Raw genomic sequence first — 14,266 nt, 5'->3', positions numbered from 1 at the left:
ATCATAACCTTGCCAGCTATCAGAGATCAGCACCGAATCTTAGACTGCTATTAACTGCGCACTCGTACCATATATGAGAGAACAAAAACTCGCTTTAGAGACAATATTATTACTGCTCCACTTAAATATAGGCTGTTTGTATAATGTATACTTTTCAAAAGTTGTAATTTGACGTTTGTGAAAAAGAATAAACGTCATTTTAGAATAGACATTTTTAATCGAAATTTTTGTTATTCTTGTGTTTAAAAGAATAGACTTTTTTATTTTTAAACTTTAGTTTGTCGATTAAATTGCATCAGCTTGTAGACATTTTATCATCAAGTTAAGCCCTCTGGCGGCTTAAACTACTTTAAGAAGAGGTTAATCACTACCTACATGCAAGAAAGACTAGACTCATGGACATTTTTGTGGTCACCCAAAGATCTAGCTATCTTCAATGTAGTCGTCACTATCGTCAATTTGTCAATTTTAAGTTCAAAAACGTTTGACAGCTGTCAATCTTTTGTGGTTAATAGTGATGTGGTAAATCATGAATCATGATGTGACATTTCAGCGTTCTAATGTCAATTGGAATCCGAGAATTTTTAGTCCGAGTTTTTTGCATGCATGACATTTAAAGTCACGTTTTTAATGTGTTTTTATTTATTTTCAGGTAAGTTTTTTAACCTCGCTAATACAACTTCAAGCAATACAGACAGCATTGCGTAAGTATGAAGAAAAAAATACAAAAGTATAATTTTGTACAGTAAACAAAAATTCATTTTATATTGTTAAGTATAGCTATAAGCTCTACAGTAAAAGAACGTCACAACACATTCTTCAAAACCGTGCCCAACTTCCGACATCACAGGGGCTGCTATCAAAATATCGCCGCTAGACCACGTTTTATCGCGCGCAGCTTTTTTATTTGACATTTTATACAAGTTTATTCAAACAACGATAGTATCGCTGACTCTTATCTTTCAATGCAACGTTACCGCGAGCCGGGAGTGATAGCATCTGGGGCCAGCCATTGCTAGTTAAACCAACCTGATAAGGGATCATGTGTGTCTGTGTGCGCGGCGTGCGGACACGGCGCGCCTGTGTGCCGGGTGGGGCGTACGGCGCGCCGGACTCAGTCACTCACTTTACGCGGCAAAAGTATGACGGTTGAAATGTCGCGCGCGCAAATTAATAAATAAAAATAACAAACTAGTGTTGTGCTGTGGATATTATGTTATTGTGGTTGCGCTATCTGAAGCAGCTGGAGGGGGACGCGCCGCCAGGTGGCGCTGGCGACTTCAAAACAATGTGTAAGATTTGTTTACATGTCGCTGCTGGATACCAATGTTTATTTGTGATCGCTTTGTTTTTCACGTCTTTGAGAGGTAATTTCATTGTTACAAGTGATCAATTGGCCTTTGTTACACTGCTACGTTCAAAATTCGTTCGTTTATACAACTATTTGTCGATTTACAGACAAAAATCGTGTCAAAACCTTAAGAAACGTTACGAACATTGATCAGAAACATGTTATTACCTTACATTCTACGTGGATTAAAGCGGAATGTTGTAATAACTAACAATAACCGTTTCTAACCAACACTAATATCGTTATCGACTCAACTTTGACATTTTTACTTGTTGCCTTACTCCTTAAAACGATTACAAGTAACATTCACACCTATACATTTCAAATTGTAGATATAAAACCATATAAATATGATTTCTTTACCACAATATTGGGAAAAATAGAATAATAACAGTGTTATTTCCCAAATAACGATGACAAAAACAGTTGAATCACTATTTCAATGAAGTATTTAAACTATAATAGTGAGTAAACAACTGATATGTTAGGTTTTATATGTGGGAACTAACTACACAGTCAACAATGATAGTAAAATAGAATATTTGCCTCAAATTCTACATAAAATCTCGTTTTTTTCCTTCAATTCAAAATGTCAGTCTTCCTTTTAAATAATTATACAGTGATTTTGACATGGAACGGACAGGAACACATGTCATTGTGCCTCTCTTTCTTTCACAGTGTAAAGAAAAGAGACAGCTGATAATTACTCATGTTTTAATTACACACTGTGGAACACGGTTTTCAAAATCACTTAATAATAAATCTACCTATCTTATTTATTGTATTAGTAAGGATGCATAATACCGACGCAAGAATATTGACACAAAACTGTTATTATTTATTACGTTTTACATAAATAAATCAAAATCAGTATTTTTATAAACAACATTGGTACCAAAACTTAGATGCAGTTATTGCTATCGGCACAAAACTGTTATTTTAGAAACTATTTTTTTCATAAATAAATCAGTAGTGGTATCAAAACTTAGATGCAGCTACTGTTATTGACACAAAACTGTTATTTTAGAAATTGTTTTTGTCTATGTTCAAAACTTTCAAGTCATTTGACATTTTCCCACATCTGTCAGCTGGTCAGTTGTCAGTCAAGAGGCGTATCAATGTACTTTCGGTCCAGCCCACCTCGTTAACAACTAAGTGCTTTTACAAATTGATAAGCAACGTTATCGATCATTCTTCTGCATAATAGCAATAGCTATTTAGCATTCCAAAGGAAAGTTGTAACGAGAAATTGTTGTAGCCGTTAAAATGCTACTGTAATTGTTGTGTTTCTGAGATTTGTGAGCAACAAAATGTCCTTTTTATCGGTAAATACCCAGTGATAGCTTGGTTATATCCAATAATTACAAGAGATACAAATATATATAGGTAACTACCTAACTAATGTATGCTATTTGTCAAAAAAAACCTACAGTCAAATTGACAACCTCCTCCTTTTTTTAAGTTACTTAAAAGGAATACACATTTTGTACACTTGGTAATTATAAGATTCCTCAATTCATAGTTTTACATAAAAGTTAAGAATGATAGTAGTTTTTTATTTATGTCTGATAGTCGATATTTTTATCATTCACGAACCCTCCGGAAGTCACAACACTCCCTCCGCTGGACAACAGGCGATAATATCGATTTCATAACGATCAGATAACTGTTACATGTGAATAACTTATCTATGCCCATCACTACTCGGGACTTCTTTATTTGAATAACACATTTTATCATTTTGAATGTACGTTAGGATACACTTTCAATTTTCAATTTAGGAATATTGATTATTATTTTTTTTTTTTTAACGTTCTAAATACACTTTCAATTCTTAAATTTGGTACTTAGATTATTATTTTTTAATTTAGTTTCTTTTCTATTATGCCTGATTCCACTTCTGAATAACTACCAAATAACTTAACAGGTGGAATTTCGACCGGTTTCTTTAATACATTGGCTATCATTTATGATTCTATTGGATAGGTTATCTGAGACTTATCAAGATACTGTCAAACTGAACCTAAATTATTTATCCAGAATTTAGAAAACAGTCTTGTTAGAAATGGTTTGACGCACAGTCCACAAAAAAGTACCATAAACTCTATCTAATAAAGAAAATCACTTTTCAAAAATCAAAAACCGTCTCTTAGATAGTATTGTAAGTATGTTTGTTACCAGTTTTCTCCGAATTTGCGATAACAAGGTCGTTAAGATTGGTTGTTGTTATCTTTCATGTCTGATAGCCTATACAATCGTACTAATGTATTATATAGGATTTTTATTGCCCTGTAGATACATTATCAGAGCATGAACGAGTGTAAATCATTGATAAAAATATAATTATTGTCTGCTACTAATGTTTTCTGTTTTAAATTGCAATGCGCTGTTTTTGTTTTGTTGTGAAAGATTCTGAAGTATTTGTTTTGGGTTCACACTTTTGTTAGTAATTTTAGGGTAGCTTGAAAATGACAAATTAAAAATACATAATTTAGTTAATTTTCCGAAAGTTTTTCCGGTAGTGTCGTATAATTTTAACGAAATATTTACATACTAATTAATTATATATCTGTTTCAATAACCAAAAAATATTGGTTAATAAATCATGATTTATAAAATTATAGTAATAAGAATAGCACATAAAAAACTTATTTACATAAAATACTAAAACAATAACACAAACCACCAAAAAATCCAAAATTCCTAACCCCACAAAGAGCTATACAAACAAAAAAACAACTATCCATCAGCCCTTACATTCGTGCTTACGATAAAAATGACGTGTGTTCCCAATGCCCCAGCCTCCCAGATCCCACTGATAACGAGAGGGAGAAACGTTATCTCTCCTTTCATTATCAAATTATCAATGTGTGCGGGAACGTGGTTGTGTGCGTTAATGTGGGGTGTCTTTTAAAATGTACTATAGTCTTACAAACTTGGCCAGTGTGATTTAAAAATACTGTCCCACTGCTGGGCAAGGGTCTCCTCCCTAAAGAGGGGGAGGGGTTAGACCTTGAGTACACTACGGTGGCCAAGTGCGGGTTTAAAAAAGTTTCAAAAAAAATTTAGTAGAGTTTTGTATGCAAGGTTTGTGGCTCGCAGAGGTACAAAAAATTCAATATTTAAAACATTAGTGACACGTAAGTTTATGCAACCAACAGCATTTTTGATACAGCTAAGGATATTTTTTGAAATTACACAGTATTATTAAGTATAATGTAGATAAATTGAGCATGTTGAAGCTCTCTACTAAGTTGTTGGACTATATAGGGGCGCGTGGTGGGTCAATTTATACTGGTTAGCTATACGTTGTGTTTAAACGTCCAGTTTAGCAAGAGCTCTCAGTGTTTTGTTATTTCTATCTCTGTTGTATGAATGATGTATTTTGTTCTCAACTGAGTCCGTTTGATACGTTATCAGTTTATCGTTTTATTAATAGATATCGACATATATGCTATTATTATAAATGCCAGTCATTACGCTGGTACTTTGTGGTTAAATGATGGAACAATTTTAGTGATATTTGATTTTAATATAGCTTACAACTTAAGAATATAAGGTACACTTATTAAACTGTAAAAATGTAACCCATTAATGTCCCACTGCTGGGCAAGGGTCTCCTCCCGTAACGAAGGAAGGTTTAGGCTTAAGTTCACCACGCCGGCCAAGTGCGAGTTGGGGATTATTAAATAAAAAAAAATACCGTATAATGTTGTTTTGTATGGTACTGTAAAGAATTGAAAAATACTAGGAAAAATGCTGAAAATATATTAAGTTTGTCGCGGAACGCAAACGGGGAAGAGATAAAATGGATGATTCTGTATTTTTAAGATAACACGCTATCAGCCATATTTATCAGTACATTTTGGAAATGCGAATCAATGCGAGATTTACATATTCAGTTTATCTCTTTACAGATAAACCTCAACTAAAATAATGTAAGATAAAAATGTCTAATAAATATTTTGATTTAATCTTCCAATTTATTTTTGGACTAATAACTTTGACCTTCATTGTACATTTAAATAAAAAGAAAAAATATAATGCAGCTCTTGAAATAAATAAAAACAAAAACTATTTTATTTGAATTTGGGCACATTTAGCGGTAGTTTATCTATTCAAGCTATCATGTTTATTTAAGCTAAAACTTAAATAGATAAACTACCGCTAAATGTATCTCAGAAACAGGGAGTTAGTGATGTGAATTTTCACAACAACTGTTCATAAAATAATTGTAAAATATGCTATTTATAAACTCGAATATCAATCTATACTATTGGCATCAGTACTGCTAAATTGATATTTTCAACATCAAAACGATGTTTTCGACGTTATAGTTGAATCTTGCCGTCTCTTTCTTGTTAATGCAAAAAGACAAAGACATCCAGATAACTAAACAGTTGTTGATCAAACGCAAAAATTATAAGATTGACATCAATATAAGTACGTATTTTATTTCTCCTTCGAATAAAATATCAAGATTAACGAAAGAAAGATCCAATCTTTTAAGGCCTCACGATTTTTATATCGCAATTATCAAAATACTTATCGAATTAACTTATCTTAATGTAAATAGTATTTTTTTACAAAATTAACATATACAATTAATTGTATATCATTATAATGTGACTATTACGAAGAATAATTTTGATATTAAACTAACATTTTATATAATCTTTGAGTTTATTTTAACTAATGAAAGCATTTGGTTTTAAATGAGCTAGTTGTTGAAATAGGACAAAAAACCCGGTCAAGTGCGAGTCGGACTCGCGCACGAAGGGTTCCGTACCATCATAATAAAAAAATACGAAAAAAATATTGTATGGGGCAGTGTTGGGCAAAATTTAGTTTGATTGATGATTGATGATTAAGATTAAATTATTTAGTCATGACTAATGAATAATGACTAAAAAAATTCAATCATGAGTCGTGATTGATGATTAATTAGTGTTAGTGTTAGTTATTCAATCATGACTAAAATTTTAATGACTAAAAATAATAGTTAAATAAAACTAAGCTTTTCAAGTCTACGTTCCATGACTGTTGATTTGTTAATCACAGGTTTTTAATTAAAGCTAGTTTTACAACAGAATCAGTTAATTTTTTTTTTAATTTACACAGGTACACATTTGCAAAAATAAGTTCGGCTAATTTAGTTTAAAATAATTTAAATTGCTTTTTAAAACTACGCGTTTTGAAAATCAAATTTTATAAATAATGGAATTATCTTCTTTCAGTCCACTTAATGTGGTGATCAGTTATAGTTTTATAGATGTGTTCAATTAAACTAAAATTATGTCAACTGAATTATTTTTTTTAGTTTAATCATCATACAAAAATACAATAAATTAGTCATCAGTCATTTAATCATTAAATGATTGATGACTAATTTATTTAATCATGATTATGATTATTATTTTTACTCATGATTAATTCAATCATGACTAAATAATTCATGACTAAATTAGTCATGACTAATCAATTGATTGAAAAAATTAGTTGATTGACCCAACACTGGTATGGGGACATTAATATTCAATTTTTTTTAATTTTTATTTATTGATATAGCGGCAATCGAAATACATAACTTGTAAAAATTTCAGCTTTCTAGATATCACGGGTTATGAGATACAGCCTGGAGACAGACAGACAGGACAGCGGAGGCTTAGTAATAGGGTCCCGTTTTACACTTTCGGTACGGTACCCTAAAAAGCAGTTATTATTAAGTTTTTATGATCGTATGGGTGATTTTACCATTTATTATGACCATCTCGTCATATCAGTACTTAATTATGATAACAATCTATAATTATTTGAGGTAAATAACCGTTATTTATAGAAGTAATTAACGTTAATTATCGGCCTACTATATTAAAATAGAAATAGGCGTTACTTTAATAGGGCTCGCGTTGAAAACAAAAACAATTGCTATTATTGAAATTATTATTGTATTGTCTATTGAAACTATCTGATTTCAAATGTGTGAACTTTTATTAATATACCTACCTAAACACTAAACCCTTGGAAGGGTATAACTTGCTAAGGGAATAAAATGCTTGACATTTCGGCCAGTGCTAAATGCGTGTTTGCGTTAATTCCCATTTTCTATTATATTATAAACATGCAAAGCGAAAGTTTAAAAGTTATGAATTTAGTTTTTTTTCTCTAAGTTGTTTGAGTGTCCCACTGCTGGGCAAAGGCCTCCTCCCTTCCCTTCCAAAGTCCGGGTCTTCCCATGATTTAATGGACTTAGTTATCTTTGCTATTTTATTTTGATATGAAAAAAACTTAACAAGAAATTGGAATTTAAATATAACTATTAATTTATTTTTATATCCTTAAGTTAAGCTTTTCTAAACAGTTATATTATAATAACTTCTCATACAACATGAAGTAATTTTACAAAAAATATAAATATCTTCCATAAGGACGTACATAATGTTGAAACTGATACAGTTTTTTGGTCTCAACATATCAATTAGGCAAACACCTTATCGGTACTGGAAGTATGTTATATTTCCTCCGAGATAACAAGTAATGATATAAACATTGTTGACTTTTAATTAGCAAAATGCTTAACACTGTTATTTTATCGCCCTCACGGATAACAGCCGTCGTCTAATAAAAATATTTAAAATTTATACACATGGGCTTTCCCAGAACTATTTATCGATAACTTGTTGTAACCGTTATTTGGTTAAATATATCTATTTGAACTTGAGGCAACAGACCAATGAGTTATCGAAGTTATTTGTACATCACAAATATGTTTTTGCTTGCTCCGGTAAAGGAAAACATTCTGCTGCAACCGTGGATGCCTAGAAATTGTTTAACGCATTTGTTAAGGGTATGCAAAGTCACTAACCCACACATAGCCAGTGTGGTGGACTCAAGACCTAACACCTTCTCAATTATGAAGGAGACCATTGCCCAGCAGTGGGACAGTAATGGATTAATAAAATCCTATCAAATCATTTGTCGCTTCTTTATAGAAAAAGTTAGGGAAAATAATAAGCTGGAACGCATAACAATGTTTCCATCTTTTTAAAATGCAAAGATTTTTCTATTTACCCTCACAATACGCAATTTATGATATTGGCAAGTACTATTAAACTCTAATTACTATGTAATTGCAAAGTTATGAATAAATTAATAACGGGACCGTTATTTCGATCTTACGATAACAGTTGCTTGTCTATCGGTATCTAAGACTTGTACATCACTAATTGAGAAGGAAATATTAGTATGAAAAGTGAATATTAAAATATTATAAAATAAAATTAAATGAACCGACGGCATTTTGAAAAAACATTATTTATAATTAATTTGTTATTAGACTTGTATAATAGTATTTTGGGTCGACATTTTATTACTTACTATCAGTCACAGAGGTCATTGACCTCAGACCGTTGACAGTTTGACCGTACATACCCAAAAAATATATTAAATTAAATGTATCCCATTGCTCAGCAAACATGTTCTTCAGGAATGTGGGAGGAGTTAAACCTTGAGTCCATCACGCTAGCCAAATACGGGCTAGGTAACGCGTATCCCTTTAAAAATTTGTAGTTTTATACAACTCTCAGGCATTTAAAGTTCCATCACAATTGCATTTAACATTAGAGCAGGTGATTATTATTTCTAATACCCACTTCTACAAGCCAAAAAAAACTTTTATAGACCAACGTCTTTAACAAAGCTCGATTGTTTAAAATTAAAACATTATTTTTTCATCCGAAATGCAAGTTATCTACGGAAAACATCGGCTTGCCGGGGAATCGAAGCCGTTATCATCGGCTTATAATCTACACCGCTGCGCTGCGCTTATCTATCTGATCTGTTATTTTAACCACCTTGAAGGTCTATGGTACAAAAATGTTTGACTACTATTATTTTTTGATGGGTGAAAATTTAGATTCAGTGTCAGTTATACCACTTTTTTGTTTATTGTTCTTTTGGCTTTACAAATAGACACAACAAAAACCAAAACAAACGTTGCCCAACAGTGGGAACGGAGAGTGGAACAGTTAGAGGCTAAGTAAATTGAGTACCTATAAGAATCACATATAAGAAAACTAGTTAGCGTAGTGCCTTACGCCTCTCACCTCTCTAGTGTCAAAGATGACATTTAAAACACACTTCTAACAATTTGATAGTTAAAACAGCAAACGTCAAACTTCATACAGCCAAAAGAAAAAACTAAATTAACTAAAAACATGTGAGTTTTTAGTTTGCAATTAATGAAATAGATAAAAATCACCGTAATAACTGTCTGTCTGTGTGTAATATGTGTGATTATAATCTGTATAATTTCTTTGTTTTTTAATTCATCCGTCACGGTCGTAGTCCATCGAAAGATCGTCGTATCTAGATTGTATTACTGATTTTAAAAAAGATTATTGCAATACTAGAGGCCGCCCGCGACTTCGTCCGGAAACTCTTCCCGTGCTAATCCCGATCGCTCGGGAACTCCGGGATAAAAAGTAGTCTATGTGTTATACTGGGTCTTCAGCTACCTACATACCAAATTTCATCGTAATCGATTAAGTAGTATTTGCGTGAAAGAGTAACAAACATTTAATATACTCACAAACTTTCGCATGTATAATATTATAGTTTATTAGTTTATAGTATTGGTAGGATTGGTTGCAAAAATATAGAGTTAATCTCGTTTCCGTGCTATTATGCATAAAAATGACTGATGTAATTTCATAGCAATTGCATTTGGTTAAAAACCAGACAGATAGGTATTATTTTATTATTCTTTTGATTTGTATCTGAAATTTGTAAATATTTTCTATTGTTCATTTTAAATATGTTCACGTTGTAGTTGAAAATAATACTAGACATCTTGAACAAAGAAAAATATATTAAAATATATTAATCTTGATGTTACAGATAAAAAGAAACCATATTCCTCCAAAAACAAAAAAATGTAAATGGCAAAACGCGTATGTTATAATATGCCTATACCTTCGGATATAACAGGCTTGATACTATAAATAAAAACTTATTTAAATGACTTACTTCTGTGTAAAAAAATTACGAGAATTTAAAGCATACTTTATGCTTTAAATCCAGGTATTGTTTGCTATGTTATAAAATATGTGTATACAACTACATTTTTGCAATTTGAATATTACTAGTAGGTATAAGACCTCGCTAATATCTTTAAAAAAATCTATGACTATTTGATAGCCGATGTTTAATAAGTTACGGATAGACTTAACTGATAGATAGTCTATCCGTTAAGAAGTTATAAAACAGACCACGAAAGTGTCACTCTACTCAGTCGAATATATTTTAATGTGATATTTGGTGGATCTCGTTTAGCATCGATTTATGCGGTGTGGGCCGGCCGGCTCACGCGCACGCTAATTGATTCAGTCGCGAGGGGCGGGGCGATCCAAAGGTCGCCGGTTCGGTGCCGACTGACGGAACTGTGAAAGTTGCTGTTTTGTCGTGAGTTATTGTTTCGTGGTACTGTTTTCTTTTTATTTAAAGCTTTTTTTAGTGATAAGTTTGTTGGATGTTTTTGATGGTTTGATTATGGGGAATCTGTGGCTTTAAAGTCTTTTTTAAAGTTTAGTTTTCGTTCATAGTAAATCATGGGTAACTCAGTCAATAAAACTTTGAAATTTAGACAATACTAATTAAGTAACTAATGCCCTCTAGATTCACTAATATTATAAGCATTTTTTATTATATTTAAACTAAAGTAGTTTTTAAAAACCTCTCTATATTTATTCCTAAACAAATTTTAAAATCTACTTAGGTGTTACTTCATTAAAGTTCTTAAAGCATTACCAACAAAGAAATCACTAGGCACAGTATACACTTGTACCTACAGTAACAATTAACTATTTCATCAAAAACTATCACACAATTTGAAAACACACGTTTTAAAATACCACCGAACAAAAAAGCTCGCAGCCACACGTCCGCGTATCACACCGTCACGCTCCAATCCACCTTCCATTTATTACACCGGATTGTTATCTAAGATGGAGAGCGGGCGCCCGATAACGCGGCGACGCTCGGATCGTGATAACACCGACGCAACGGTGTGAGGGGGGCTCTGTAATTACTGAACAGAATGTTATCATATCATCTTTGATTTAGTGACTAGATATGTGTATATAACTGTATGTATATGATTTTATATAGTTAGTAAATGTTTTAGTTGAACGCTAGATTTATTTTGCCTTTATAAATACAATATTTAATGTGAAAATAAGCTTCAAAATTACTATTGAATCTAATATTTTTGTACTATTTTAAAACGTCAATAAAGTCTGTGCTCGGTACTAGAAAGGATTTGCGGCACTTGACCAGTTTGAAGAGCCTCTTTTTTTAGAGAAGCAGAGTTACCTCCTTCATTAAAAAAGAAGCTCATGCCATTCATTATCGCAGTTGTGTTGTACACACCAAAACACAATTATTTAAAATATTAATACTAATATTATAAAGCTGAAGAGTTTGTTTGTTTGTTTGTTTGTTTGTTTGAACGCGCTAATCTCAGGAACTACTGGTCCGATTTGAAAAATTCTTTCAGTGTTAGATAGTCCATTTATCGAGGAAGGTTATAGGCTATATATTATCACGCTACTACCAATAGAAGCAGAGTACCAGTTAAAAATGTTACAAAAACGGGGAAAATTTTGACCTATCTCTCTTATGTGACGCAAGCGAAGTTGCGCGGGTCAGCTAGTAGATCATAATATTATAATAACAAATGACTATCGACACCATTTCAAATAGGACAAAAGAGGATGGCACAAAACCTCATACTAATTTAAATAATTACAACACTCAAATAAGCCCACTTCACTCATAGTCCAAACACCCAACTAACATACACTTAAAAGGCGTCCGTATCACCCCATTGGGGTGTAGCGGGGTGCAGTGGGGTGTCTTATCGCCGAAAACTCTCTCGATCGCGGCGCGATTTCGCCAAGCGATACAGTGTGATCGCTTCCCGCGATACCGCGCAACATGCCTGTATCTTTCAAAGGCGTTTTTTGTCCGTAATCGCCTGCAACAATCTAGTTTTAATGACTTTTTATAATAGGTTTACGCTGACGGGATATTTATAAGTTTTATGAAGATTTTTTTTTAGTTACAGGTGTTTTGTTGTAAATTGAAACTTAATTGGAATCAATTAGCAGGTTGTGTGGAAAAATAACTGTGAAATTTACTCCATACATTAATACCTGTACATCAATAACTGTCACTTTACAATGTAGTAAAGTAAGTAAAATTCTTATTGGCCGATTATATTATATACACACACACATATAAAAATATATTGTCTGTCAAAATGTCAAAGTAATTAATCAAATGAAGTTAATCAACGATGGAAAAATTACAGTTATTATTGTCATTATATACATTTACAATCAACACAAATTTTCATGTCTACTTAAGAATAATGCCAGTTCACACTCCCCAAAACTATTTAGTTACGAAGACAAAACATAACTTTAAAAGTACAACAGTAGATGCTTATCAGCGACTTACGAGACAGACAAACAGACACAATAATGTAGTATAATTGTTTTTTTATCTAACGCCAGCATACGGGCGGTATCCGATGTTCTGATAACTTTGCCCCTATGTCGACTAGTTGCAGATTATCCTATCAAATATGTGTGACGTTTGTCAGGCAAATGTAACGTTATGACTTCAGTTACCCTGTAGTTAGAAAATTGAACGTTTAAGGCATAATTGTCGGATTAGAACACAACGCTCATCTATTGAAACCTGTATATAACTTTAACTTTTACCCTATAAGTAGAAGAATCCATTCCCAGAAGTAAGAAAATTACATACATACGTAATATCACGCCTTTTTCCAATGGGGTGTAGATCAAAGAACGCCACTTGCTGCAATATTTACAAACTTCCCTTGTTTAATTTTATTTCCATACATATTGTCGTATTACCTGTAACAATAAAACACACTTGTTACTTACTTATAGTTCAAAGAAAAGTTTCCATAAAAATATATAATTTTCCTAATATTCTTGCCCCAATGTTTTTTTTTTATGTTTGACTTTCTCCTAGACTTCTAAAAGGAGTAAAAAGTGTTATTAACACAATTATAATTCAATTCGTCTTAAAATTTTAACAATTGCGTTTTTCCCTAGCAATTTACTTCATTCTTCTTAAGATAAATTAACACTGCGACTGTTTTATAAACTTCCAATATCATGCAAATAAGAGCAACCAAAATATAAATCAAAGCATAAGTGGCCAACATACGCCATGTATGTATGTATGTATGTATGATCGTATCATACAGACTTATTAATTGATTTTGTCATTTATCGCATGCATGATTAACTAAAAAACTTAAATGCAAATCTGTTAATTTATTTCGCAATCAGATAAAAACAAGATTTCAGTAATAGACAATATAAAAAGCAAATTAAAAGATTTAAAAGACACTTGTTAGATTTATACGTTCGTGCCAGATAAAAATCATTCCATTAATATGAATTAACTATCAGAAATCGACTGATAAAATACGCAAATTAAATATGTAAAATAATCAAAATGGAAATTCGCTTCCAAGTGTGGCGATTTTCGTTTTCGCTAAGGCGATATTCGCTTGTATTTTCGACCCGGATGTGACAAGTGACTGGCGCATCGTGGGTTGCGATGAATGACACGGGACTCTGAATGCAAAATTGAATAAATTATGAATGAAAATATGGTATAATATCTTGATATAAATTCTATGCATGGACAGATTTTGACAGAACTAAATGTCAAATAGACAAACGGTTCCCAAAATAGCTACCAGAGTAATTTAAGTTGCTACAATACCAATAACTCACATACATTCATACATTTATAACATCAAGCCTCTTTCCCAAAGAGATAAGCAGAGACCAAAGGAACTCACATACC

The 14,266-nt window shown here is 32.2% G+C and overlaps 1 protein-coding gene across 2 annotated transcripts in view; it reads left to right on the top strand.

Moving 5' to 3' along the window:
- ush (Zinc finger protein ush) overlaps positions 1–14,266 on the top strand; it is a 209,894-nt gene that overhangs the window by 105,426 nt on the left and 90,202 nt on the right. Inside the window, exon 1 of one of the 2 annotated variants that reach the window (XM_076135789.1) lies at positions 1,140–1,292. The exons of the other annotated variant lie outside the window; for it this stretch is intronic. Coding sequence (XP_075991904.1) covers positions 1,214–1,292 — 79 coding nt within the window. The 5' untranslated portion in view covers positions 1,140–1,213. Of the gene's footprint in view, positions 1–1,139; positions 1,293–14,266 lie in introns of those variants that run through there. 2 annotated transcript variants of the gene reach the window in all.

This window comes from Anticarsia gemmatalis, chromosome 3 (genome assembly GCF_050436995.1).
Source record: "Anticarsia gemmatalis isolate Benzon Research Colony breed Stoneville strain chromosome 3, ilAntGemm2 primary, whole genome shotgun sequence".
NCBI classification, from domain to species: Eukaryota; Metazoa; Arthropoda; class Insecta; order Lepidoptera; family Erebidae; genus Anticarsia; species Anticarsia gemmatalis.
Note: the sequence above shows the minus strand (reverse complement) of the source record. Positions and strands in the feature narration are given on the sequence as shown.